General features: G+C 35.1%; 1 protein-coding gene and 1 long non-coding RNA gene across 7 annotated transcripts in view; one reads left to right on the top strand and one right to left on the bottom strand.

The window, feature by feature from the left end:
• The window catches only part of Golga4 (golgin A4), a 99,228-nt gene extending 85,914 nt beyond the window's left edge, over positions 1 to 13,314 (top strand). For 4 of the 6 annotated variants that reach the window (XM_048794920.1, XM_048794921.1, XM_015489495.2 and 1 more), the window contains 4 exons: positions 1,300 to 1,403; positions 6,234 to 6,320; positions 9,259 to 9,321; positions 12,616 to 13,314. In XM_048794920.1, the coding sequence (XP_048650877.1) occupies positions 1,300 to 1,403; positions 6,234 to 6,320; positions 9,259 to 9,288 (221 nt within the window). In that variant the 3' untranslated portion in view covers positions 9,289 to 9,321; positions 12,616 to 13,314. The remainder of the gene's footprint in view (positions 1 to 1,299; positions 1,404 to 6,233; positions 6,321 to 9,258; positions 9,322 to 12,615) is intronic. The other 2 variants (XM_015489498.2, XM_015489496.2) reach the window with 1 other exon arrangement.
• A 1,559-nt stretch (positions 13,315 to 14,873) lies between these two features.
• Positions 14,874 to 20,717, bottom strand: LOC125613721. Its single transcript, XR_007344273.1, has 3 exons — positions 20,567 to 20,717; positions 19,975 to 20,096; positions 14,874 to 15,025 (listed from the first exon to the last, which is right to left on the bottom strand). It is a non-coding gene; the product is annotated as an uncharacterized LOC125613721 (long non-coding RNA).
• Between the last annotated feature and the right edge of the window lie 759 nt (positions 20,718 to 21,476).

The following is a 21,476-nucleotide window of genomic DNA, read 5'->3' as shown; positions in this document are numbered from 1 at the left end:
TTAGATAGTGGGCATAACCAGTCTTAAACAAATGTGTTTTTTTAGTTTTAGAATTCCTTGCCTGAAAAAAAATATTTTAACTTTGAGTCCTATATTCTAAGAGTAAGTTCCTGGTTACACATTCTCAGAGGAGCTACTTTTTCCCCTCTACTTCAAGCAGAGGCAAGGATAGGTTTCCTAATAAGTTGCCTTTCAGGCAGTCAGAGTTCCCTGTTTTATATCAGAGTCTGTATTTTGGCACTCCCTCATTGCAAGGACCCTAAGCTGGTCTTCTATTTCTTACAAAACTGTTCAATGTGGACTTTTTTTTTTTTTTTTTTTTTTTACTATTCCAATCTGAAAGAACTTAGTTTAAGTTTTCAAAACTATTTTGAAACATGGGATAGATAATCTGAAAGTGCATAGAATATTAATGCCATTACAGTTTGAAATATATTGATTTGACATCTTAAAAAGACTTAAAAAAATCTGTTAATCAAGCTCTCCTTCAATCTAAAAATAAAGCACATAAGTCACACACTGACAATTTTTTTAAATTTCTTTTTTAGATGTTGATGAACCTTTATTTTATTCATTTATTTATATGCAGTGCTGAGAATTGAACCCAGTGCCTCACACATGCTAGGTAAGCACTCTACCACTGAGCCACAACCCCAGCCCACACACTGACAAATTTTAATCTGAATAAATTAATCTATGCATCAGGCATATACTTGTGCCTATTTCTAGCAATATGGTACAACAGATAATCCCTCTGTTACCAAGAAACATCTAGATATCACATAAAAACATTCTAAAAGCATAAAAAAATCCCTAAAGGGGTAAGGGACCAGAGGAAAACGAAACCACAGAAGTAATAGCAAGGCAGACAGGAATCTGGGGATGCCTAGGGGTAAAAAAAAAAAAAAAAAAAAAAACTAGAGATATGTTCTGAGATACTAAATCCTTTGTAAAATAAAAATGTTAATTTCAGTCATTGTAGAGCATCTGAAGCCAACCACATAATATTTAGAAGAGAAGTACCAATGTTATGAAACTTTTGTACTAGCTATATTGTCTTTTTAAATAGTAGCAGGAGGAGGAGAAAAAGATAGGAGAATTAGAATTGTTATAATTCTTGTTTTCTCTTTCAACATACCAGTTAGAATGTTTAGTGTGTTCACGTGTATACAGTACAATTAATTTAAACTCAGTGTCTCTCTTTGTACAATTGATTGTTTTTTAATGTGTCTATTTTCTATGTAGCAAGTAGTTTATCCTGTTTTGATTTTACAATTTGAACTGTCTTTTATTTGACAGGTAGCAATTTTTACCATACGGATGTCTCACTCTTGGGAGAACCTACTGAGTTTGAGTATCTGCGAAAAGTGCTTTTTGAATATATGATGGGTCGTGAGACTAAGGTATAAATCATGTCTGGTGATTTGGTATATAAGCCTCAACCTAAAAGACAATACGTTTCACTTTTAGCACACATAACCATATATTTACTATTAGACTATGCATGCTAATTATGAGCAATAGCTAATTATGTTACTGCTCTTCGTAAACAAAAGTGAATTGATAGATCTTGCTTATATTTGTTACATTTATAAAAATTAATTTTTAAAGTGCTATGGAATGATGCTAAATACTAAAAATTAAAATTTCACTTAATAATTTGTGAAGCTTGTGGCTATTTTTTTCTTCAGATCTTAAAATTAGGAGAAAAATTTTTATTTTCAAGGAGACTTTGGGATGGTGTTGGTAAAATTTGGAAATGGTCATAATTAGCAATGACTTCTTAGGAAGATTGTACTTTAGTTACTATACGAAAATCATTTCTGAACATGTGGAATATTAATCATTTAAAAATTGCTACATCGTGTAAGTAATAATACTTGGCTAATTTGTTTTCTAAATGTTAAATTTATTGTAAAATCCTCAAGTATAGAGTCTTGCCTTATTCTTATTTTTATCTTCTCCACTGTTTTAAAAACAGCCTTGTATTGGACATTTGGTAACTATATCGTAAATAGAATAGAATGCTTTTAGGGAAATTCATGAGCCTTTCCTCAAATACTATTTTTCATTTTAAGCAGTTTCTGCTTTGGACATTGTTGGAACTCTTCATTTACCTTTATGGAATTTTACATTATCTATGTATCTTGGCTGAGAATGGAATAATGAGTTTCCTATCCTTGGAAGCACTCAGTGTTAATGTCTGGCTTTGTGGGAGTTGCTGAGTCATAGGATACTAAGCCAGTTCAGGCATTGATTTGGCAAATATATTTAAAATTTAATAAAAAAAGTCATAGAAAATAATCTTTAAAAAATAGTCTGAATTTATGGATTGGAGATTCAACACGAGGAGTTACAGGGCTGCTGGAAGTCATTTTAATCCTTACTATCTATATAATTGCATTTTATTATATCAAATAGTTTTCAAATTAAAGTAATGCCTAATATGATTTTGAACATGTGTCATAGGAAAGAGATATATTAATATATCTTTTTTTGTGTCATTTTTTTTCTTAAGGACTTTTATTATTTTTCAAGGACAGCTAAAACTGATTTTCTGCTTGTCTTTTTAAAATGGAACTAATGAGATACCACTTTCTCTTATTGTGTCCATAAAACAGCAGTCTGTATTTGAGGTTGGTGACGTTACCTTCATGTTGCCTAATAGGAAAGAGAGGCATATCTTTAAAAAAATAGTAATAATAAAATGGCTCTCAGAACTTTAGCTACCCTGATTTACTCTAGTGAATCTAATGCTCCAATGCAAATGTTGTTGTTAAGTAAATAATTTAATCTTTCCTTGATCTATGATAGAGAGAGACTGGCTGCATCAACCTAGTTTTTCTGGAGATCTCTATAGAGTTTGAGCCTCTGAAGAAAGACCCAGCACAAGCAAAACAATTTTTAAACAAGTCTAGGCCTGTTTTCTTGGCCTTGTAGTTCAGTTTAGGGTGTGACTTGGGAGATAGTTGAAAGGGATGTCCCCCTGGCACAAGCAGTCTCATCTTAAGCCTGTCTAGGAGTGCATGCTGAGAAATAGTGCTTGCTTTGTCTTTATCTTCATTCATGGTACTTTATTGGCTACTAAAAATGTTGAAGTAGTCTATCATTGTACCATCACATTTCATAGCTAAATATGGAGAATTGGTAACAGGTTTAATTTACTACACATTCCTTGGGCACTTAACTACATGTAGCCCTTTATTTAGCACTGTGATGGATAATAAAATGAATTTAACAACATCCCTAACTTTTAAGGAGTTCGCTATATAGTAAGAAATGGAGCTATTCTCAATTAACCATATTGTGATGTAGAATGTAGTAAGGGCTACAAGAGAGGTACAGAGTCCTCATATTTTCTTGTAGAAGGGTTGCTGAGGATATCATGGAGCCGGTGGTATAGGGTTAAATTTTGATAGATGAGCCCAGTCAGTAGAGGCAGCCCAGGCAGGTCTAAGGCAAGAAATGGTATATGACTTTCTGGAATGACAAAGTCTAGTGCAACCAAAACTCTTGAGAAGTGAAAGTGCTTCCACAAGGCTACAGAGTGTGGAGGGACTTGAATATTTTTGGAGTTTTACCTGAAAGTATGGTAGAGAGGTTATCCCTGAAATGTATAAGCAGGGGGTGACAAGATCAGAGTTGTTTAGACACATCTTTTGCTGTTTGCTTAATTTCTATGCATTAACAAAGAATTTGAAATGGAGACCAGGATGTGATTTAGAATGAGCCAGAGAATGTTGAAATCTTTGTATTTGATGACCATCTGCAGTTTTTTCTTTTCTAGCAGGCTCTGTGTGTCATCTCACTTATTTCTTCATCTACTTTTGCACACAAAGTTCTTTATCAGGCAGTTGATGTTTTAAAGAAGACTATATAGTTCACACATTCTTATCCTATGAGGTTAAGTAAGCCCTCCTTTCTTCTCTCCTTCTACTTTCTTTTTCATAGATTTTGATCCTCCACACTATTGTTGATACTGAAATTTAGCCTAAAAGGTATTTCTCATCCTAACTTTTATTGAAGAAGCCTCTTCCTATGGAAAGACTGGCAGGAGTGGCCATTCCTAAATCAGGTGGTGCATATGAACTTTCCCTTCCCAGGGCCTGAGGATATGAAGAGACAGTCTGATTTCTTTCCCAAGGTGTGGCAAAGAGCCTGGGCTTCTTGGGTAAAGTGTTTTCTGGCAAGCTTTAGGGCTTTACTGGGTGTGGTGCATATCAGCAGCAGATTCTGAATTGCTGATGAATTTAGAGGTAGGTTTACCATCTAATGTTGTCTATAAATGTGAAAAGACAGCTACCACAATTCTTTTATGTTTTTTTTTTTTCCCCAAACATGCTCATGCACAAATGTGTATGGTTCTCATAATGAACATAAATGGACTTTTTGGTATTTTGAGCTTAATATGGTATTGAAATTAGAGAAATGGCCCCTATAACTGTGAATGCTTACATTTTGGGGTTTTTTTTTTGTTTGTTTGTTTTTTTGGTACTTCCTAAAAATGATCCTCACAGATAGTATACAGTTAGTTGCTTCAGAGTGTTAATAAAAAAAAAAAATACTGAAATGGTTACTTCTTCCTATTTTTCTTGCCATTTCACGCCACATATGTAGTTGATATTCAGACTTTAGGTTAACATACAAGATTGTGTTCTGTGTAGTTAATACAGTTTTTTTAAAAAATATTTTTTTGGTTATAGATGGACACAGTGCCTTTATTTTATTTTTATGTAGCGCTGAGGATAGAACCCAGTGCCTCACAGATGCTAGGCAAGTGCTCTACCACTGAGCCACAAGCCCAGCCCTTGTTTAACACTTTTTTTTTTTTTTTTTTAGATGTAGAAGGACCTTTATTTATATGCGGTGCTGAGACTCAAACCCAGTGCGTCACACATGCTAGGCAAGCGCTCTACCGCTGAGCCACAACCCCAGCTCTAGTTAATACAATTTAAATGAGGGGTTTTATAAAATGTCTTTTAATTCTCCAGGAACTAAGTTGTTTTAAATAATATTTTAAATGGCATTTTCTTTCATTTGTTCTTTCTGTCAATCAGAATGGTAAAGGCAAAGACACAAGGAGGAAGAGAACAAACTAAAATCTTGTTATATGTGAATTTTTGTGGTGGAGGAACAGTATTAGTAATCTGTTAGTTTAAATGAATATTAGAAATATGTAAAGTGTCTTGATTAGGATTAGTACATAATAGGAATTTTTTAAACAATGTTTTAGTTTCTTTCCTTTCTGGAAATAATTATACTATTTTTCTAATGATGTGATTTCCCAAAACTTTTGGTTAACTGTATTGTGCCGTCTTTTTCTTAATGACCTTTCTCATAACCAAGGCCCCACCCCACACACAGAGTCTCTGTAACCATGAACAAAGAATAGAGTCAGTTTTCTGGGCTCTCTTCCTACCCACAGTAGGAATCCTCAGAAGAACACTGCCACTTGACTTTGTATGTAAGCACTGAACTTGTTATCCTACTTATTTCATAAGTGGTATCTTCTTTCCTCTCTGTCTCCCTCAAAACATCTCATCTTGATACAAAATAGGGAGTTTCAACCTTTGAGGCGAATTTTCCAGGAGCTTATGGGTGACAGTCTGATTTACGGTATATTTATTTAGATCTGCACAATTTATGATCTTGTTTTTGCAAGCCACCATGTGTAATGTTTTGAATTCATCATGTTTTCTACCAGACAAAACATCTTGTGTTTATTTAAAATGTAATCTGTAATTCTATTAGGCTGATGTGCTGCATGTCTTGAAAAGTACCTACTAAGCATGTTCATGTTCATGCAGTAGCCCATGTTTATGAGATATATGATGTGATTTAGTGAAAGCTGAACCTGGGGCCATCTAATTCTGATTATTTAGAGCATATGCTTTGGCAATACATCATTTTATAGATTCCTGCAAATAAAAAGCCTTTTTAAATAAATGAGTAATAAAGTTTCATCTTAATAAGACAAAGGGCCAAGAGCATTAGATCTTTATACAGCTTCATGCTATTGGATATACATCTTAAAATAAACTCAGACATTGTAAGCAGTCCTTTTAAATAAAAATTTTAGTATTGGCTCCTTGACTAATACCTTCACATCATACTTCTTTGTTCGTGGCTTCCATTGAGAGCACTAAGAATCCCACTAGCAGAACATGTCAGAATGGGTTGAGACTCCTTCCGCTTCACTGTCCATTAGTAATGACCTCTCATTTTTCTTGTAGACCATGGCAAAAGTTATAACCACTGTATTGAAGTTCCCCGATGATCAGACTCAGAAAATTTTGGAAAGAGAAGATGCTCGATTAATGGTAAGCTTTAAAAATAGACTATAGATAGGCAGTGACTTTATCTCATTTGCTTATATTGTTTCGTTTATAAAGACTTTGAGTTGATAAAACAAATTGAAAAATTCTAAAGCTTGATTTTGCCATAGTCTGAAAAGTGAGAATGAATTTACATTAAGCAAGTTTAACCAAGGGAAATGTGAATGTTGACTTCAAGTGAAAGAGAAGTCTTCTATATTTGAGGTTGGTGCCCATTTGTGCTATGTAGGATTTCCAGAACTTGAGCTATTTATGGAAAGGATGGAAAAGGCATTTGTTTTGGTATATCGTGTAATAACTTTTTTTCAAATCAAATTATATTGTGATGAGAGATGTTTTATAGATTACACTTCTTTATTTCAATGATTTCCATATACACTAATTCTAGAAAAAAGAATTTAAGCATTTTTGAGATTTTGGTGTCTTACAAGGGAAAGGTAGACAGACATCTTTAAAAGCTGTGAAATCATCTGTGATTGAAGAATGAAACAAACACATACTTCATAAATTATGTAAAATTCCCCATGCTTAATATCTTTCTGCCTTGGGCTAGTAATTCGGTAAGAACGTTACCACTTTCGGTAGAACCTGAGCTTATGAAGTTTGTGTCTGGCCCCTAGCTCTCTTTCCGCATCATTTTTTTTTTTTTTTGCTGAGCTCTCTGTAGCCTCCCCCCAATCTCTTAATCTATTTCATGACCCCAGTGCTGCTTTTCTCTTATTTCCCCTCACTAAAGCAAGCAATCATCTTCTCCTTAGTGGTGGATTAGTTTATATGCGGTCCTGAGACTCGAACCCAGTGCGTCACACATTCTTTCTTATAAAGAAACCTCTCTTTAAAAGTTTCTCTAGGAATACATTTTTCTCCTTAGAGTGCTAGTAAAACTTGATGACACAGAAATCTATACATCTATTTTCTTGATGATTCCATTAAAATGTTTTTGTTCTTAAATGAACAAGGATTTGTTTTCATTACCCATCCCCTCTATTCATTTTTTACAGTTGATCTGTTGATTATTTCTGCTTTGCTTTTACACTGATCCTACATGTTTTATCTAGTTTTTGTTTTGTTTTGCAGTGCTGGGGGTCAAAACCAGGGTCTTGAGCACGCAAGGCAAGCAATCTACAACTGAACCACAACCCCAGCCCTTGTGTCTAGTTCTTGATTAGTTCCTGTTCTAAACCCATCTTATACTGTGTCATACTTTTCTCTCTTTATTTGAAATTTTTAAAGTCTCCCCTAAATTAATAAAATCATCAAGATTTTTCAGCATTTTTTAGGTACAAAGATTTTTCATGCCAGCATGAGGTTTACCTTTCCCTTTGTGTATAAGAAGATGCATCAAAGTGGATTTGGAAAGAAAAAAAAAAAAGGCTTATAGTGAAAAATGCTACATGTGGAATCCATATTTATAAATACAGATTTATTATTGTGAATGTGCTTTTGACTCTGATGTTGGATACGGTACAATAGGATCATTACAAAAAAATAAATTGTGAAGAATTCAGAAACATAGAGTCCTTCATGATGTTCAGCCTACACCTACATACTTTCCACCATGCCAAGATCATCTCTGCTAATGATGTGAATAGCTCCATTTTTTTCCTAAACCTTACAATTATTCCTTTATCACTTATCTTATAAAAATGAGTGTGCAACAACTTGATTTTTTTCACTTAATATGTCATTTTATTATCTCAGCTCATTACAAATTGATCTACCTCATTCTTTTTTAATGGCTGATTCTATGATTATATAGATTCTATATAACATATAGCCATCCTACAGTTTAGTTCACTGGTTTCTTAATCACTTAGGTTGTTTTTAGACACAGGGAATATCCTACATATATTCTGCGTACTTTGCAAGTTTTCCTATAGGATATTAATCTTATTTGTTGTCTGTGTTGCAAAACATTATTTTCGAGTTTGTGTTTTGATTTTGCTGCTTTCTACTAACTTCACATTAAATGTAAAATATAATTAAAATGATACTTCCCGAGTTGGTAATACTCAGCTTTTATAAACAGTCTTTGTTTTTGGTTTTGCCATTTTTAAAGCAAACCACTAATTAATGATTTTTTGGATTATGGCCATTCAAAAATAGGACATAGAATCTTTTAGTTTGCGGTGGTAAAAAACTATATTTGAGATTGAGTTCCTTTAAATTGAAATTTTAGCATGGGTCATCATTCTTGAAACTGATTTTGTTCTTTTCTGTTGAATTATAAGAGTAATTTAGTGATGAAATTGACAATTTTAGGAATGAAAATGTAATATATATATTAAATTATATTATTTATTAAATTATGAAGTTTGTGTCTGGCCCCTAGCTCTCTTTCCGCATCATTTTTTTTTTTTTTTTTTTTTGCTGAGCTCTCTGTAGCCTCCCCCCAATCTCTTAATCTATTTCATGACCCCAGTGCTGCTTTTCTCTTATTTCCCCTCACTAAAGCAAGCAATCATCTTCTCCTTAGTGGTGGATTAGTTTATATGTATATATAGTGCTATAAACTCATCAGCATGTTGCCAGGTACTTTTGAGAATAAACTAAGATTATGTAAATCAAATTTTAATGTATACTTTAATGGAGTTATTTTTAAAACCCTTTTATAATTAAATAATCACTCCCTAATTTATATAGTGGTTAAATATGTACTTAAAGTATCAAGTGCACCTTTCATTATGTTTAAATTTTTTAATGAAAGTTGCAAATAAAATCTGAACTACATAATATTATTTTTAGTATGGGGAGTATTACACATTCCTTATATGTTGCCTGAATATCTTGATTTGGGGAGATTTGAGAAAAATTTAAGTACAGTCTATTTAATCATGTAAACTTCATATTCACATATAATCTATGTGTTCTACTAAGTCTTAAAACTAACCCAATAAGCTTTTTTTTCTTCCTGGCTTTGTAGTTTACTTCACCTCGCAGTGGTATCTTCTGAATAAACCATCAGTCTGTGCTTAGTTAGCATGTGGTGAGTGGAGAATAAAATGTCTTGTGTCTTTTGTGTAAATCAAATGTATTGCATGGTACTAACCATTTTGCTGAAATTCTTTTACTTTCATTTAATGAACATATGATTATGCTTTGGGTTAATATAAATATTTTCTGCTAATTCTGTTACATAGATTAATAATACATAGATTAATAGTCACCAGCAGTGTTTTTTAAAATTAATAAAGATTGTGAAGAAGAAACTTTTTAAAATAATCTTTTAGATAAAAGTGACATATTTCACAAATCCAGAATTAAAAATACTATAAAGCTTAACTACAGTCAAGGCCAGATTTGAAATAATGAAAACTACTAAGGTTAATTAAAAATAAAATTAGATTTATTCCTTTTGGGGATCATTCAGTTCAACATAAGATGACACATTTGTTCTGAAGATACTCTTAAGGCTGCTCACTTTAACTGAATGTGGCTGTTTCTGATTATTATTGCAGGGAAATGTGAGCATCTAAAATGTTCCACAAAGTTAACTGTTTTTTTCCCTTTAAAACCCTTCTCCTCCCTTCCACACGTTATTCTTTTGTTTAATTTGTTCTTTTTAGTATACATGATAGTAGAGTGTGTTTTAACATACATACATGGAGTCTAACTTTTTCTAATTAGGATCCCATTCTTGTGGTTGTTCTTGATGTGGAGTTACACTGGTTGTGTATTTTCACATATTATTCTTGCTATTAACTTGATTTAACACCCCCTTAAACAGGGTACATCTTTAACTCTGACTTTGCCATAATTTTCACAGATCACAAGTAAGTTGGATCCCAGTTAATAGCACTTAATTAATTTAAAGCTGTGATTGTTGATTCAGCCAGTACTTACCGAACAGTATCAAGGCCTTTCTTTTTTTAAAACTTTAAACCTTAAAAATCCTTTGTGCCTATATTTGGATCTCCTTTTTGATTTTATTGTATATCATTTAATTTGCCTTAGTGATATCTAGAACTATCTGTCTACATTATGGTGGCTAGTAGTGAAATGCATGGTTCCATTAGGTTACTTTTAAAATATATGAATATTGAATTAAAAAGTAAATTCTATATCTAATCCATGAAGTCTTATATTTTCTTTTTTTGTATAATAAGTACCACACTTATTATATTATTGAAGTTAAATACTATCACTTATCACTGGAAATGTATACTGCATAATATTTTATTGATTACCTGATTGCTCAACTTTTAGTTTGAAACATTTTAAATTTTTCAAAAATAGTGTAATGAACACCCATATACCCTTTACCTAGATTAGCCAGCTATTATCATTTTGTCAAATTTTTGTACTCTGACTCTTGATCCTATATATGTTTTTCCCTCTTTGTAACATTTTATAGTTACTTTTTGACACTTGCAAACATAAACAAATACTTTAAAATGTATCTTTAAGAAGAAGGATGTTTCCCTAGTACTACAATGTAATTATCACACTCAGGAAACATAATATTATCTAATATATAGTATTCATATAGTGTCTATATGAATTACCATTATATATGGTATTACCAGTTTTTCAAATAATGTCTTTCATAATTTTTAAAAATCCTGGATCCACAAAGATTGTACATTGCATCTAGTTGTCATATTTTTCTCGTATATTTTATTCTATTTATTTTATATACACACCCCCCCACACACAAACACACACATATATTGTGGTACTGGGAATTGAACCCAGAGCACTTGCCACTGAGGCACAACACCATCCCCTTTTATTTTTTATTTTGACACAGGGTTTCACTAAGTTGCCTAAGCCAGTCTGGAACTTTGGATCCTCCTGCCTAAGCCCCCTGAGTAGCTGGATTATAGGCGTGCATCACTGTGCCCAGCTTCTGGTTTTCTTTTAAACTAGAAAATATCTCTTGGCCCTTTTGTATTTTATGACATTGATATTATACTACATTGTTGAATCATCCAAGAATTTAGTTTCCTACAATAGCTCTATCTAAGGGTTCAAAATAATAACTGACAAAGGAATTATTAAATAACAGCAAAAGATATTTTTCATGTCTTCTTTAGGTTCCTAGAACCAACAAGATTATTGAATTAAATAACACACTATTTGGAGTATGTCTTGAATAGTGGATCATAGTGTTCATTTCCAAATTGAGAAGACTTTAAAACTTCCCCTTTCTGTTCAATATATATGAAAAGTTTATATCTATTACTTAATCTTACTTGGTCATTTATTGTATTTTATTTTATTTTAAATATTTCGTTATCAATGGATCTTTATTTTATTTTATTTTTAGAGAGAGAGAGAACTTTAATATTTATTTTTTTAGTTTTTGGTGGACACAACATCTTTCTTTGTATGTGGTGCTGAGGATCAAACCCAGGCCGCACACATGCCAGGCGAGTGCACTACCGTTTGAGCCACATCCCCAGCCCTGGACCTTTATTTTATATATTTGTACATGGTGCTGAGAATCAAACCCAGTGCCTCACACATGCTAGTCTAGCGCTCTACCACTGAGCCACAACCTTTATTTTTTATCTTTTTAATATTTTTTAATTGTAGATGGACACAATATCTTTATTTATTTTTATGTGGTGCTGAGGATTGAACCCAGTGTCTCACGCATGCAAGGCAAGTGCTTTGCTACTGAGCTACAGCCCCAGCCCCACAACCTTTATTTTTATGACATTTTAAACCTTATACTTGATTTGACACTGGCTTTTTGTATTTGAATCTGAAAAACTTTCCTAGGAAGATTTTGGCTTCATTTCTCATAGCATTTTAAATTTTATACATTATGTTTATTAATTCCAGATGAAGTTTAGCTTTTCACACTTTTTTTTTTTTTTTGCTGCCATGTACATCATGCTGAAAGAATTGCAGTATGTACAAAAATCAACATATTGAGAGAGAGGGATAAGCTCTTTGTCCCTTGTAAATTCTGTTTGAAGAGCTGCATCTTTGTGGTAGGTAGTCTTCCACATCAGTCTGGTACTCTGGCATTCTTTTCAGCTTGTTATGTGGTGGAAGGTTGCAGCTCCAAATTTCACCTGAAAACACCGTTTTCCAGGATTGCTGACTCTATCCGTTAGTTTGAATCATTCCAGTGACATTAATTTCTAGAAGATTCCATTGGGATTTAATTTTCAGAATATTTCTACTTATTTATTGCAATCCCCAGACTCTAGATGTTGTTTTATTTTAACTTAAAAAAACAAGTCTCCCAAAAATTAGACCTTAAAAGGCTGGGTTTTTCTTTCTTTCTTTCTTTGTTATCCACCATCATTTCCTTTTTCTTTTCCAGTCATGGCTCCGATCTTCATCTTGAAGAAATGGGGAGAGTGATTTTGGGCAACTGCTGCTCTGAAACTTTTCACATTTGCTCCTCTTTGATAATGAAGCTGTCATTCAGGGTCCCTCATGCAGCTGGAAGACTAAGAAAAATCTGACATTGACCCACAGATATATTGCAGACTGCTTTTTAAATAGATTTTTATCAGTGGAGATATGGTAATAGTTTGTTTTTTTTTTTTTTTTCAGTTTCTGTTGGGAAGAGTTTTATGTTGTTTAAAAGATATTTTGAATAACTTAACCTGATTTATGGACTCAATAATGTTTCTTTCTTCCATTTTTTTCTCCTCCCTTTAAAGAATTGCTTGTCTTTCTTATTTATTTTTAGAGTGATTTTTTTTCTTTTTTAAAGACTTGTGCAATACATTTTGAGATGAAACAGCAGATTTTTAAAAATAATTAAAGCATTTAATTGACTATTACCTAGATTGATGTGTTGACTATTTGTTAAAGACTAGTTCTTTAAGCTATGTACACATGATAAATCCCAAATGGCAGTACCTCATTGTTTACTTAGCTTTTGTACTTATATTTTTCAGAGGAAAAAATACTACTGTAAATTGTAAATAGTCAATACATAATGGTATTGTACACGAATCTGTGACTGGCAGTGTCATCTTGGAGGAACAGACAAATAAAGTTTATTTACTATATAACATTTCTTATTGTATTGCTTTCTAAGTTGAAATCTCTTTCAAAATGGTTAAGAATCCTTGTTCTATTTGGATGGAGGTATATAATGAGGAACTATTAGAATAGCTATAAGCTGAGCATTTAGAATGATTTCTTATGTTCAAAATTAGTCCAAACAAAATAGAAGGTGTATGGAATCAAGAACCTACTCCCTGGTGTTTGTTTAAGATTCTGCCAACTTGGGAATGCCACCTCTCTCTGGAGATCATAGCTACTTTTTAATCTTGCCGACAAATTCCTGGACAGAAAAGTTGGGAACAACTCAAAGGGTTTCATATACCCTTCATACTCTAGGAAACATTGTCCCATGATAGAATCTCAGTACCCAGCCAGCCTGGACCCTAGTTTTCCTGGTGTGTATTATTTTGTGATAAAGAATGGGAAGCTCTGGGTGAGGAGATGCTGAGCAGTGGGGTCCACCATGCCCTGCAGCCAGCTCCTTTAGTGTACTTGTAAGGGAACAGGGTCATCTTACATTTTTTCAAAAAAATTATAGTTATATTGGCAAAATTCCGTTCCACTAAACAATTTCTGACAACAGACATGACTTCTTATCCTTTTTACACCTTTTTCTAGGCTAGAAATGGCAGCTTCTCAGTGAAATCCATTTACAACTTTCTATAATTTTTCCTTAACTCATTTATGGAAACAACAATGCACAAATCAGTGAATCAGCAAGTTTTTCCATAAAGGACCAGAGAGTAAATATTTTTGGTCTTCCAGGCCACATAGTTTCTGTTGCAGCATCTCAACTCTTTCATTGCATTGCAAAAGCGCCATGGATAACGTGTAAATGAATGAGCATAGTTGTGTTCCAATAAACCGTTTTACATAGCAAGCTGCTGACTGGATTTGGCTTGTAGACTACAGTTTGCTAACCCCTGAGAAAGCAAACAAGCTAGATTATAAACATGGAGTGAAAGGAGGAGTGACAATCAGTTAATATATAAAGAGTTGCCCATTTTTCCTCAGTGCAGGTATGCAGCTCTTCCTTCAGGTAAGGGTATAGCAAGCTCACATCACCTTAATGAAGATTTGTGGTCACATTCTTTCAGTGTTACTTGTTCTGATGAGAAAGATGAAGCTTTACATTGTGCTCGGTGTCACCACATTAAGCCCACCTGGGTTCTTTTCTTAAGTACCCTATAACTGTTGCTGATTGATACTGGGGGAAATGACACAGTTTTTCCAAGAGTAGTTACAGGACATGCTTGCGTAATGGATTATGGTTTGCTGAGTATTTTGTCTTTTACTATCTCATCCCTGCAGAGTAGGAAAAAAGTCTGTGATGGCAGGCTTGGCCCCACGCCATAGAGGGAAAAGCTGTGATCCTGGCACTAAAATCCAGATACTGGGACTTGGAACCGAAGGCTATGAAAATGTCTTGCCAAGAAGCAAGCATTTCACTTTGAAAAGTATTATTAGTGCTATTAAGATGTTACCTCTTTAAAGAAAAAAGTGTAAGCTTTTCAAAAATCCTGTAGCCACAAAACAAAAAACAAATAAACCAATTCCTACCTTGTAGAGTGAGTAGCACACACAGGCCATGGTGGTCTTCTCTCTTCCCTGCAACACAGCCCAGAAGAGTTGCCTCAGCTAGTATGGCTTCCTCATCCTCTACAGACCAGGGCCAGAAGCAGTCAACTACTATGTTCAGATTGAATTTTTTTCTTTAAAAAAGCAAACAGAAGGTGAGAAAACTTTTTTTTTTCCTGATTCTGAAATTCAGGCTCATTCTCGATGAAATTTTTACATTTAAAATTTTAGAACATATGGGCTGGGGGTAGTGGTACATGCCTGGAATCCCTGCAACTCAGAAAGCTGAGGCAGGAGGATTACAAGTTTGAAAAAAGACTTAGCAATTTAGCAAGGCCCTGTCTTAAAAAAAAAGGGGTGGTGGGGGGGACCAGGGATGTAGTTCACTGGTGAAGCACCCCTAGGTTCAATCCCCAGTGCCCTCCCCAATTTTAGAATATTTGAGTAGTACATTTTTTTTTTTTAAAGAATCCTCCAGAATGTTGTACCAGGAAGTCACTGTTACTACTTGAGTGCATTAAATCATGGGAGTCTTTTTCTAATACATGAAGAAATGGATGGAAGCATATGCTGTGTGTGTGTGTGTGTGTGTGTGTGTGTACGTGTACGTGTACGTGTACATACACATGCATGCTTATATTGATGTTCATTAAAATTTCTTCGAAGCTGTCTTTAATTGCATAGTGTTTTATTCTATGGATATGCCATTGTTTAACCTGTTTATCAATTCTCGAACACTTAGGTTACAGGTAGTCACCTTCATTGAATAATACTTCATGATAATCTTAATGTTCAGAGTCTGAAAATACTTGAATAAATGAACTAGGACAGCCTGTTTTTCCCTCAGCAGCTTTTGCTACCCAACCAATGGACACATTTCAACTTACTGTGTGCCAGGTTTGTCTGGCACCATTTTCCCTGACATTCCAAGCTATGAAGCGCAGAAAAATACTCTCAAGTTCGTAAACTCTTAGAACATAACCTGTCAGACCTGGGCTTCACCCAGATTTGAAGGGTCAAAGATGACTTGAAATAGCAACTCCTGAAGCATGCTGTCCATGGCAGGGAGAGAAGGGGAAGTGTGGGGTGCCAGCTAGTATATTCATGACAGTCAGATGGTTTGTATATATATACATGGAGAGTAATTTCACATTTTCATGGTTGAACGTGATGTGGAGTTAAACTGGTCGTATGTTCATATAGGAACACAGGAAACATGTCTGATTCATTCTACTTTCTGCTCTTAAACAGGGAATGCATAGTGTGTTCCCTGTCTGTTCCTGCCCCTCTTGCACCACTGTATGTTGGAAGTAGGTAAGACAAGAAAAAAAAAAAAAGTTGCAAGACAAAATGATTGTCTTTAGTTTCTGGAAGTTTGACTATTATGTGTTTTTGTATCCTGTATATAGTTTGCTTGGTTTCTTAAATCTGTGGGTCTTTTGTCAAGTTTGAGAAGTTTTCAGCTATTATTTCTTTTTATTTAAATTTTAAATTTATTTATTTTAATTAGATATATATGACATCAGAATGCATTTTGATTCATTGTACAAAATTATAGCACAACTTTTCATTTCTCTGATTGTATACAATGTAGCATCACAGCATATGTGCAGTCATAGGGGTACCTAGTGTAATACTGTCCATCAAATTCCACCATCTTTTATCAGAACATTTGGACTTTGGACTTTGGTTTTTGGAATTGGTTTACTTCACTTAGCATGATATTCTCTAACTCCATCCATTTACCTGCAAATGGCATAATTTTATTCTCTCTTAATGCTGAGTAATATTGTGTATATACACCATAGTTTCTTTATCTTTTTGTCTATTGAAAGGCATCTAGGTTGCTTCCACAGTTTCTATTGTGAGCTATGATTTCTTTGAGTACTTTTCCACCCTTACTCTCTCCTTCTCGATTTCAATGGTGCAATATTAGATCTTTCATGTGGTCCCATAACATGATCTCTCCAAATGATCCCCTTTCTCTGCCCTTCTACTTTACCTTCAGGACATCCTTTTTTTTTTTTTTTTTTTTCTAGATTTCATAGGGGAGAAAACATGATATTTTCCTACAAAAAAAAAATGACATGATTTTTTTAGTTTTTTCTTTTTAGTTATAAATGAGAGTAGAATATATTTTGACATACTGTACATATATGGAGTATAACTTCCCATTCTTATGGTTGTACATGATGTGGAGTTACACTGGTCATGTATTCATATGTGAATACATGGAAAGTCATGTCTGATTCATTCTACTGTCTTTCCTATTCCCATCTTCCTCCCTTCCCTTTATCTAACCCAATGAACTTCTGTTCTCCATCCTCCTCCCTTATTGTGTGTTAGCATTCTCAGATCAGAGAGAACATTCAGCCTTTGGTTTTTTGGGGGATTGGCTTATTTCACTTAGCATGATTAATTTCCACTTCCATCCATTTACTGGCAAATGCCACAATTTCATTTTTCTTTATGGCTGAGTAATATTCCATTGTGAATATATCACAATTTCTTTATCCATTCATTTGTTGAAGGGCAGCTAGGTTGGTTCCATAGCTCAGTTATTGTGAATTGAGCTGCTATAAACATTGATGTGGCCATGAAAAAATGACATAATTTTGTGAAGATATGGCTGAGTAAGACTCCATTGTGTGTACGTGTATGTGTGTGTATACAGATAATATATCTATCACATTATATATGTGAAATATATCAACATATATATAACATTTTCTTTGTCCATTCATATGTTGACAGATACCTAGTCTGATTCTATAACTTGGCTATTGTGAATTGTGCTGTGAAAAATATGGGAATTCATGTATCCCTAAAGTATGCTGACTTTAATTCTTTTGGATAAATACCAAGGAGTGGTAGAGCTGGGTCATATAGTGGCTGTATTTTTAGCTTTCTAAGGAAACTTCATATTGATTTCCACAGTGGTTGTACTAATTTACATTTCTACTAACTGCATAAAACTTCTTTTCCCCTTCAGATCCTTGCTTTCCTTTATTGTTATTTGTTTTCTTGATCAGTGCTCTTCTAACTGGAGTGAGATCATTTCCCTGATGGCTAAAGGGGTTGATCATTTTTGCATATAATTCTTGGCCATTTGTACTTCTTTTGAGAGGATCATTTCAGTTGATTTGCCCATTTATTGATCGGTGTTTTTTTTTTAATGTTGAGTTTTTTTTAGTTCCTCAGTTGGAAGAGTAGCTGGCAAAGATTTTCTCCCATTCTGAAGGTTTTTAATTGTTTCCTTTGCTTTCATTTGATGCCACCGTATGTAGGTCTTTCTCTTATTTCCTGAGCTATCCGGGTCCTATTCAGGAAGTCTTTTCCTGTGCCTCTCTGTTGAAGTGTTTCCTTTACTTTTTCTTCTAACAGTTGCCAAGTTTCTGGTCTTATACTTAGGTCTTTGATCCATTTTGAGTTGACTTTTGTACAGGATGAGAGTTAGGAACTGATTTCATGCTTCCACATATGGGTATGCAGTTTTCCCAGAATCAACGGTTAAAGAAGCTGTCTTTTCTCCAGTGTCTCCTTTAAAGCATCAGATGACTGTAGCTGTGTGAGTTTGTCTCTGTGTCTTCTATTCTATTCCATTGGTTACATGTCTGTTTTTATGCCAGTGCCATGCTGTTTTTGTTACTGTGACTCTGTAGTAATTTGAAGTTTGGTATCGTGATGCCTCCATTTTGCTCTTTTTGCTCAGGATTAGTTTTACTACTCTGGGTCTTTTGTTATTCATTTGACTTTTAGGGTTTGTTTTTCTAGTTCTCAGAATATCATTGATATTCTGATGGGGATTGAATTGAATTTGTAGATCTTCTTTGGTAATAAAACCATTTAAAAAATATTAATTTTGCCTATCCATAAACATGGGATGTCTTTTCATCTTCTGGTGTCGTCTTCAATTTCTTTTTTCAGTGTCCTGTAATTTTCCTTGTAGAGTTCTTTTACCTCTTTGGTTAGGTTTACTTCCAAGTTCTTTTTTAAGCCACTGTGAATAGTTAATCAGTAGTACAACCTGTATTAATCTCTGCTATTACATGACCTAATTAATTTGTTTGTTTCCTGATTTCTTTCTCTGAGGATTCATTGTTGGTAATGTAGAAAAGCGATTGATTTTTGGCAAATACTGCTATTTAAAAAACATTTTTTAGTTGTAGATGGACACAATTCCTTTATTTTATTTATTTCTATGTGGTGCTGAGGATTGAACCCAGTGCTTCACATGTGCTAGGCAAGTGTTCTACCATTGAATTACAACCTTTGCCCCAAATAATGGTTTTTTAAATTTTGTTTTGTTTTGTTTTTGGTACCAGCAATTGAACTCAGGGATACTCAACCACTGAGCCACATCTCCAGACACATTTTGTATTTTATTTAGAGAGAGAGTCTCGCTGAGTTGCTTAGTGCCTTGCGAAGTTGCTGAGGCTGGCTTTGAACTTGTGATCCTCCTCTAAGCCTCTCCAGCTGCTGAGATTACAGGCGTGTAGCCACTGCGCCCAGCCCAAATAAATACTGGTATTTTAAGGAATCAATTACTCATTGATCTTCTCACAATTTGATCAGGACACATCAGTGAAAATGAGAAGAGCTAGAGAGAAGCCCTCCTCTGTGGTTTTCATTCCTACTTTTCTAGATATGTTTTTCTTTTGGCATTGAGCCCTTGGATTCTAAGATTAGCTTAGGCCCAGAGAAAGACAGTCCAAAGAGAATGTTTTTTCCTAATCTCTTTAGAAGGCAGTCTTGTATGCTGGCTAGAATTATAGGCCCTGTGGCCAGTGCTTTGGTCTGAATGTGTCCTCCCAAATTCATGTGTTGGAAACTTAAACCTCAATGCAATGGTGTTGGGAGGTGGGACCTAACAGGAGGTGTTCAGGTTATGAGGGTTCTGTCCTCATTACTGGGTTAATATTGGTATAAAAAGATCTTGCAGACCTGGGTTTGCTCTCTCTTGCTCTTCTGCCTTTTGCTATTTGAGGATGCAATCAGAAGTCCCCCCACCAAATTATAACACATTGATCTTGAATTTTCCAGTCTCCAGAACTGTGAGAAATTTCTATTCTTTAAAACTTACCTAGTGTGTGTTATTCTATTATCGCAGCACAAAAAAGAACTAAGACAATCATTCTTCCAGGGATGACTTGGCCATTTCCTCACTAGTCAGGAGATTTTACCTGTAAGGCTCCATTTCTTCATCTATAAAACGAGAATAACAGTGGCAGTTATCTCGGAGAGCTGTCAAAAGATAGAATTAATACTTAATAGAATGCCTAGACTCGGGTCTGAAACATGGTAAGAGCTCAATAAAAATTGCCTATTGCCAACCTCTTGTTAACAGCACATGAGACTGGACTATTATGAACTATTAGGATGCAACAGTGCCAGGTGGAATATACGTCAACCAAAACTAAAGCCAGACCCTGGTTGTGGTTAGCCATGATAATGAAGCAACCTCAGCCAATATCAGGAAGACCTCACAGAGAATAGCCTAAGCCAAAGTAGGTAGCCAAACACTGCCCAGAAGTAGCAAGACATTAAAAAAGCAGAAAAGCATCATGAGCCGGAGCTTCACTGATCTGGATGTCCACTCCAGCCCTCACCCTCCCACCAGCTGCCCTGCTTTGAACAGTTTATTTCCTTTCCCTCTCTTTCCCTTAAGCACCCACCTCTGAGTGGGCCTGTTCCCAACTCCCTGTACCCCATGCTGAAGGGCTCCTTGAGGAGTTGTGTCAGGCTGGGGTTCAGCAGCCAGAGCCCATGGTCATCCGAGTAGCTGGGACATCTCTGGGCGCAGGCCTGGAGGGCAGCTTTGCATCTGTTGAGAAGACTCAGGATTTCTGGGCTTGCAAGCCAGTGTTGTCACGAGGAGCTCTATTTGTCCCTGCTTTATTTGCTTCATTACCCTGGGACAACCAGGGCTTGTACAGTTCTGCCCTAGGTCTGCAAAGTGACCAGCCACCCAGGAGTCCTACTTGCCAAAATTCTGTGAGAATGGACACACCTCCCTTTTTCCTGTCTTAACTACCAGGACTGGCCTTCTTGGCCCTTTCCTTTTACCTTCACTTTGCTCAGTCTCAAGATTGCCCTTGTGTTGATCATGTACTCAGGGTTAACCTAATTCCAACCTTCAGGATCCCCTGGCTATCGTTCACAGCTGCCCCAGGAAATCATCCTGCATGGGCTGGATCTGTACCCTGCATCCTAGCCCATCCCAAGTCCTTGAGGCTCAGAGGGGAGGAAATGGAACTGGCCTGTGTGTATGAAATGAACTTACTTGCATATGAAACTGTCCACTCAAGCTGTGGGTGAATCAGATGAGGCCAAGAGGATGTGACTGGAGCCCAGGTGGGTCTGCTCTGAGCTCCTGACCGGCTTCTGTGAGGTGAGAAGGTAGATGTGAACTTCCTGCATAAACTCAGGGAAACACAGAACACAGTCCATTTATTTAAAGCCAGAAACAGAAAAACTGTTCTCCAGGGCTGGGGTTGTGGCTCAGTGGTAGAGTTTTCACCTAGAATGTGTAAGGCACTGGGTTTGATCCTCAGCACCACAAAAAAAAAAAAAAAAAAAAAAAAA

This window comes from Marmota marmota, unplaced genomic scaffold, assembly GCF_001458135.2.
Source record: "Marmota marmota marmota unplaced genomic scaffold, marMar, whole genome shotgun sequence".
Taxonomy (NCBI): domain Eukaryota; kingdom Metazoa; phylum Chordata; class Mammalia; order Rodentia; family Sciuridae; genus Marmota; species Marmota marmota.
This window is presented reverse-complemented; position numbering and strand designations above follow the sequence as displayed.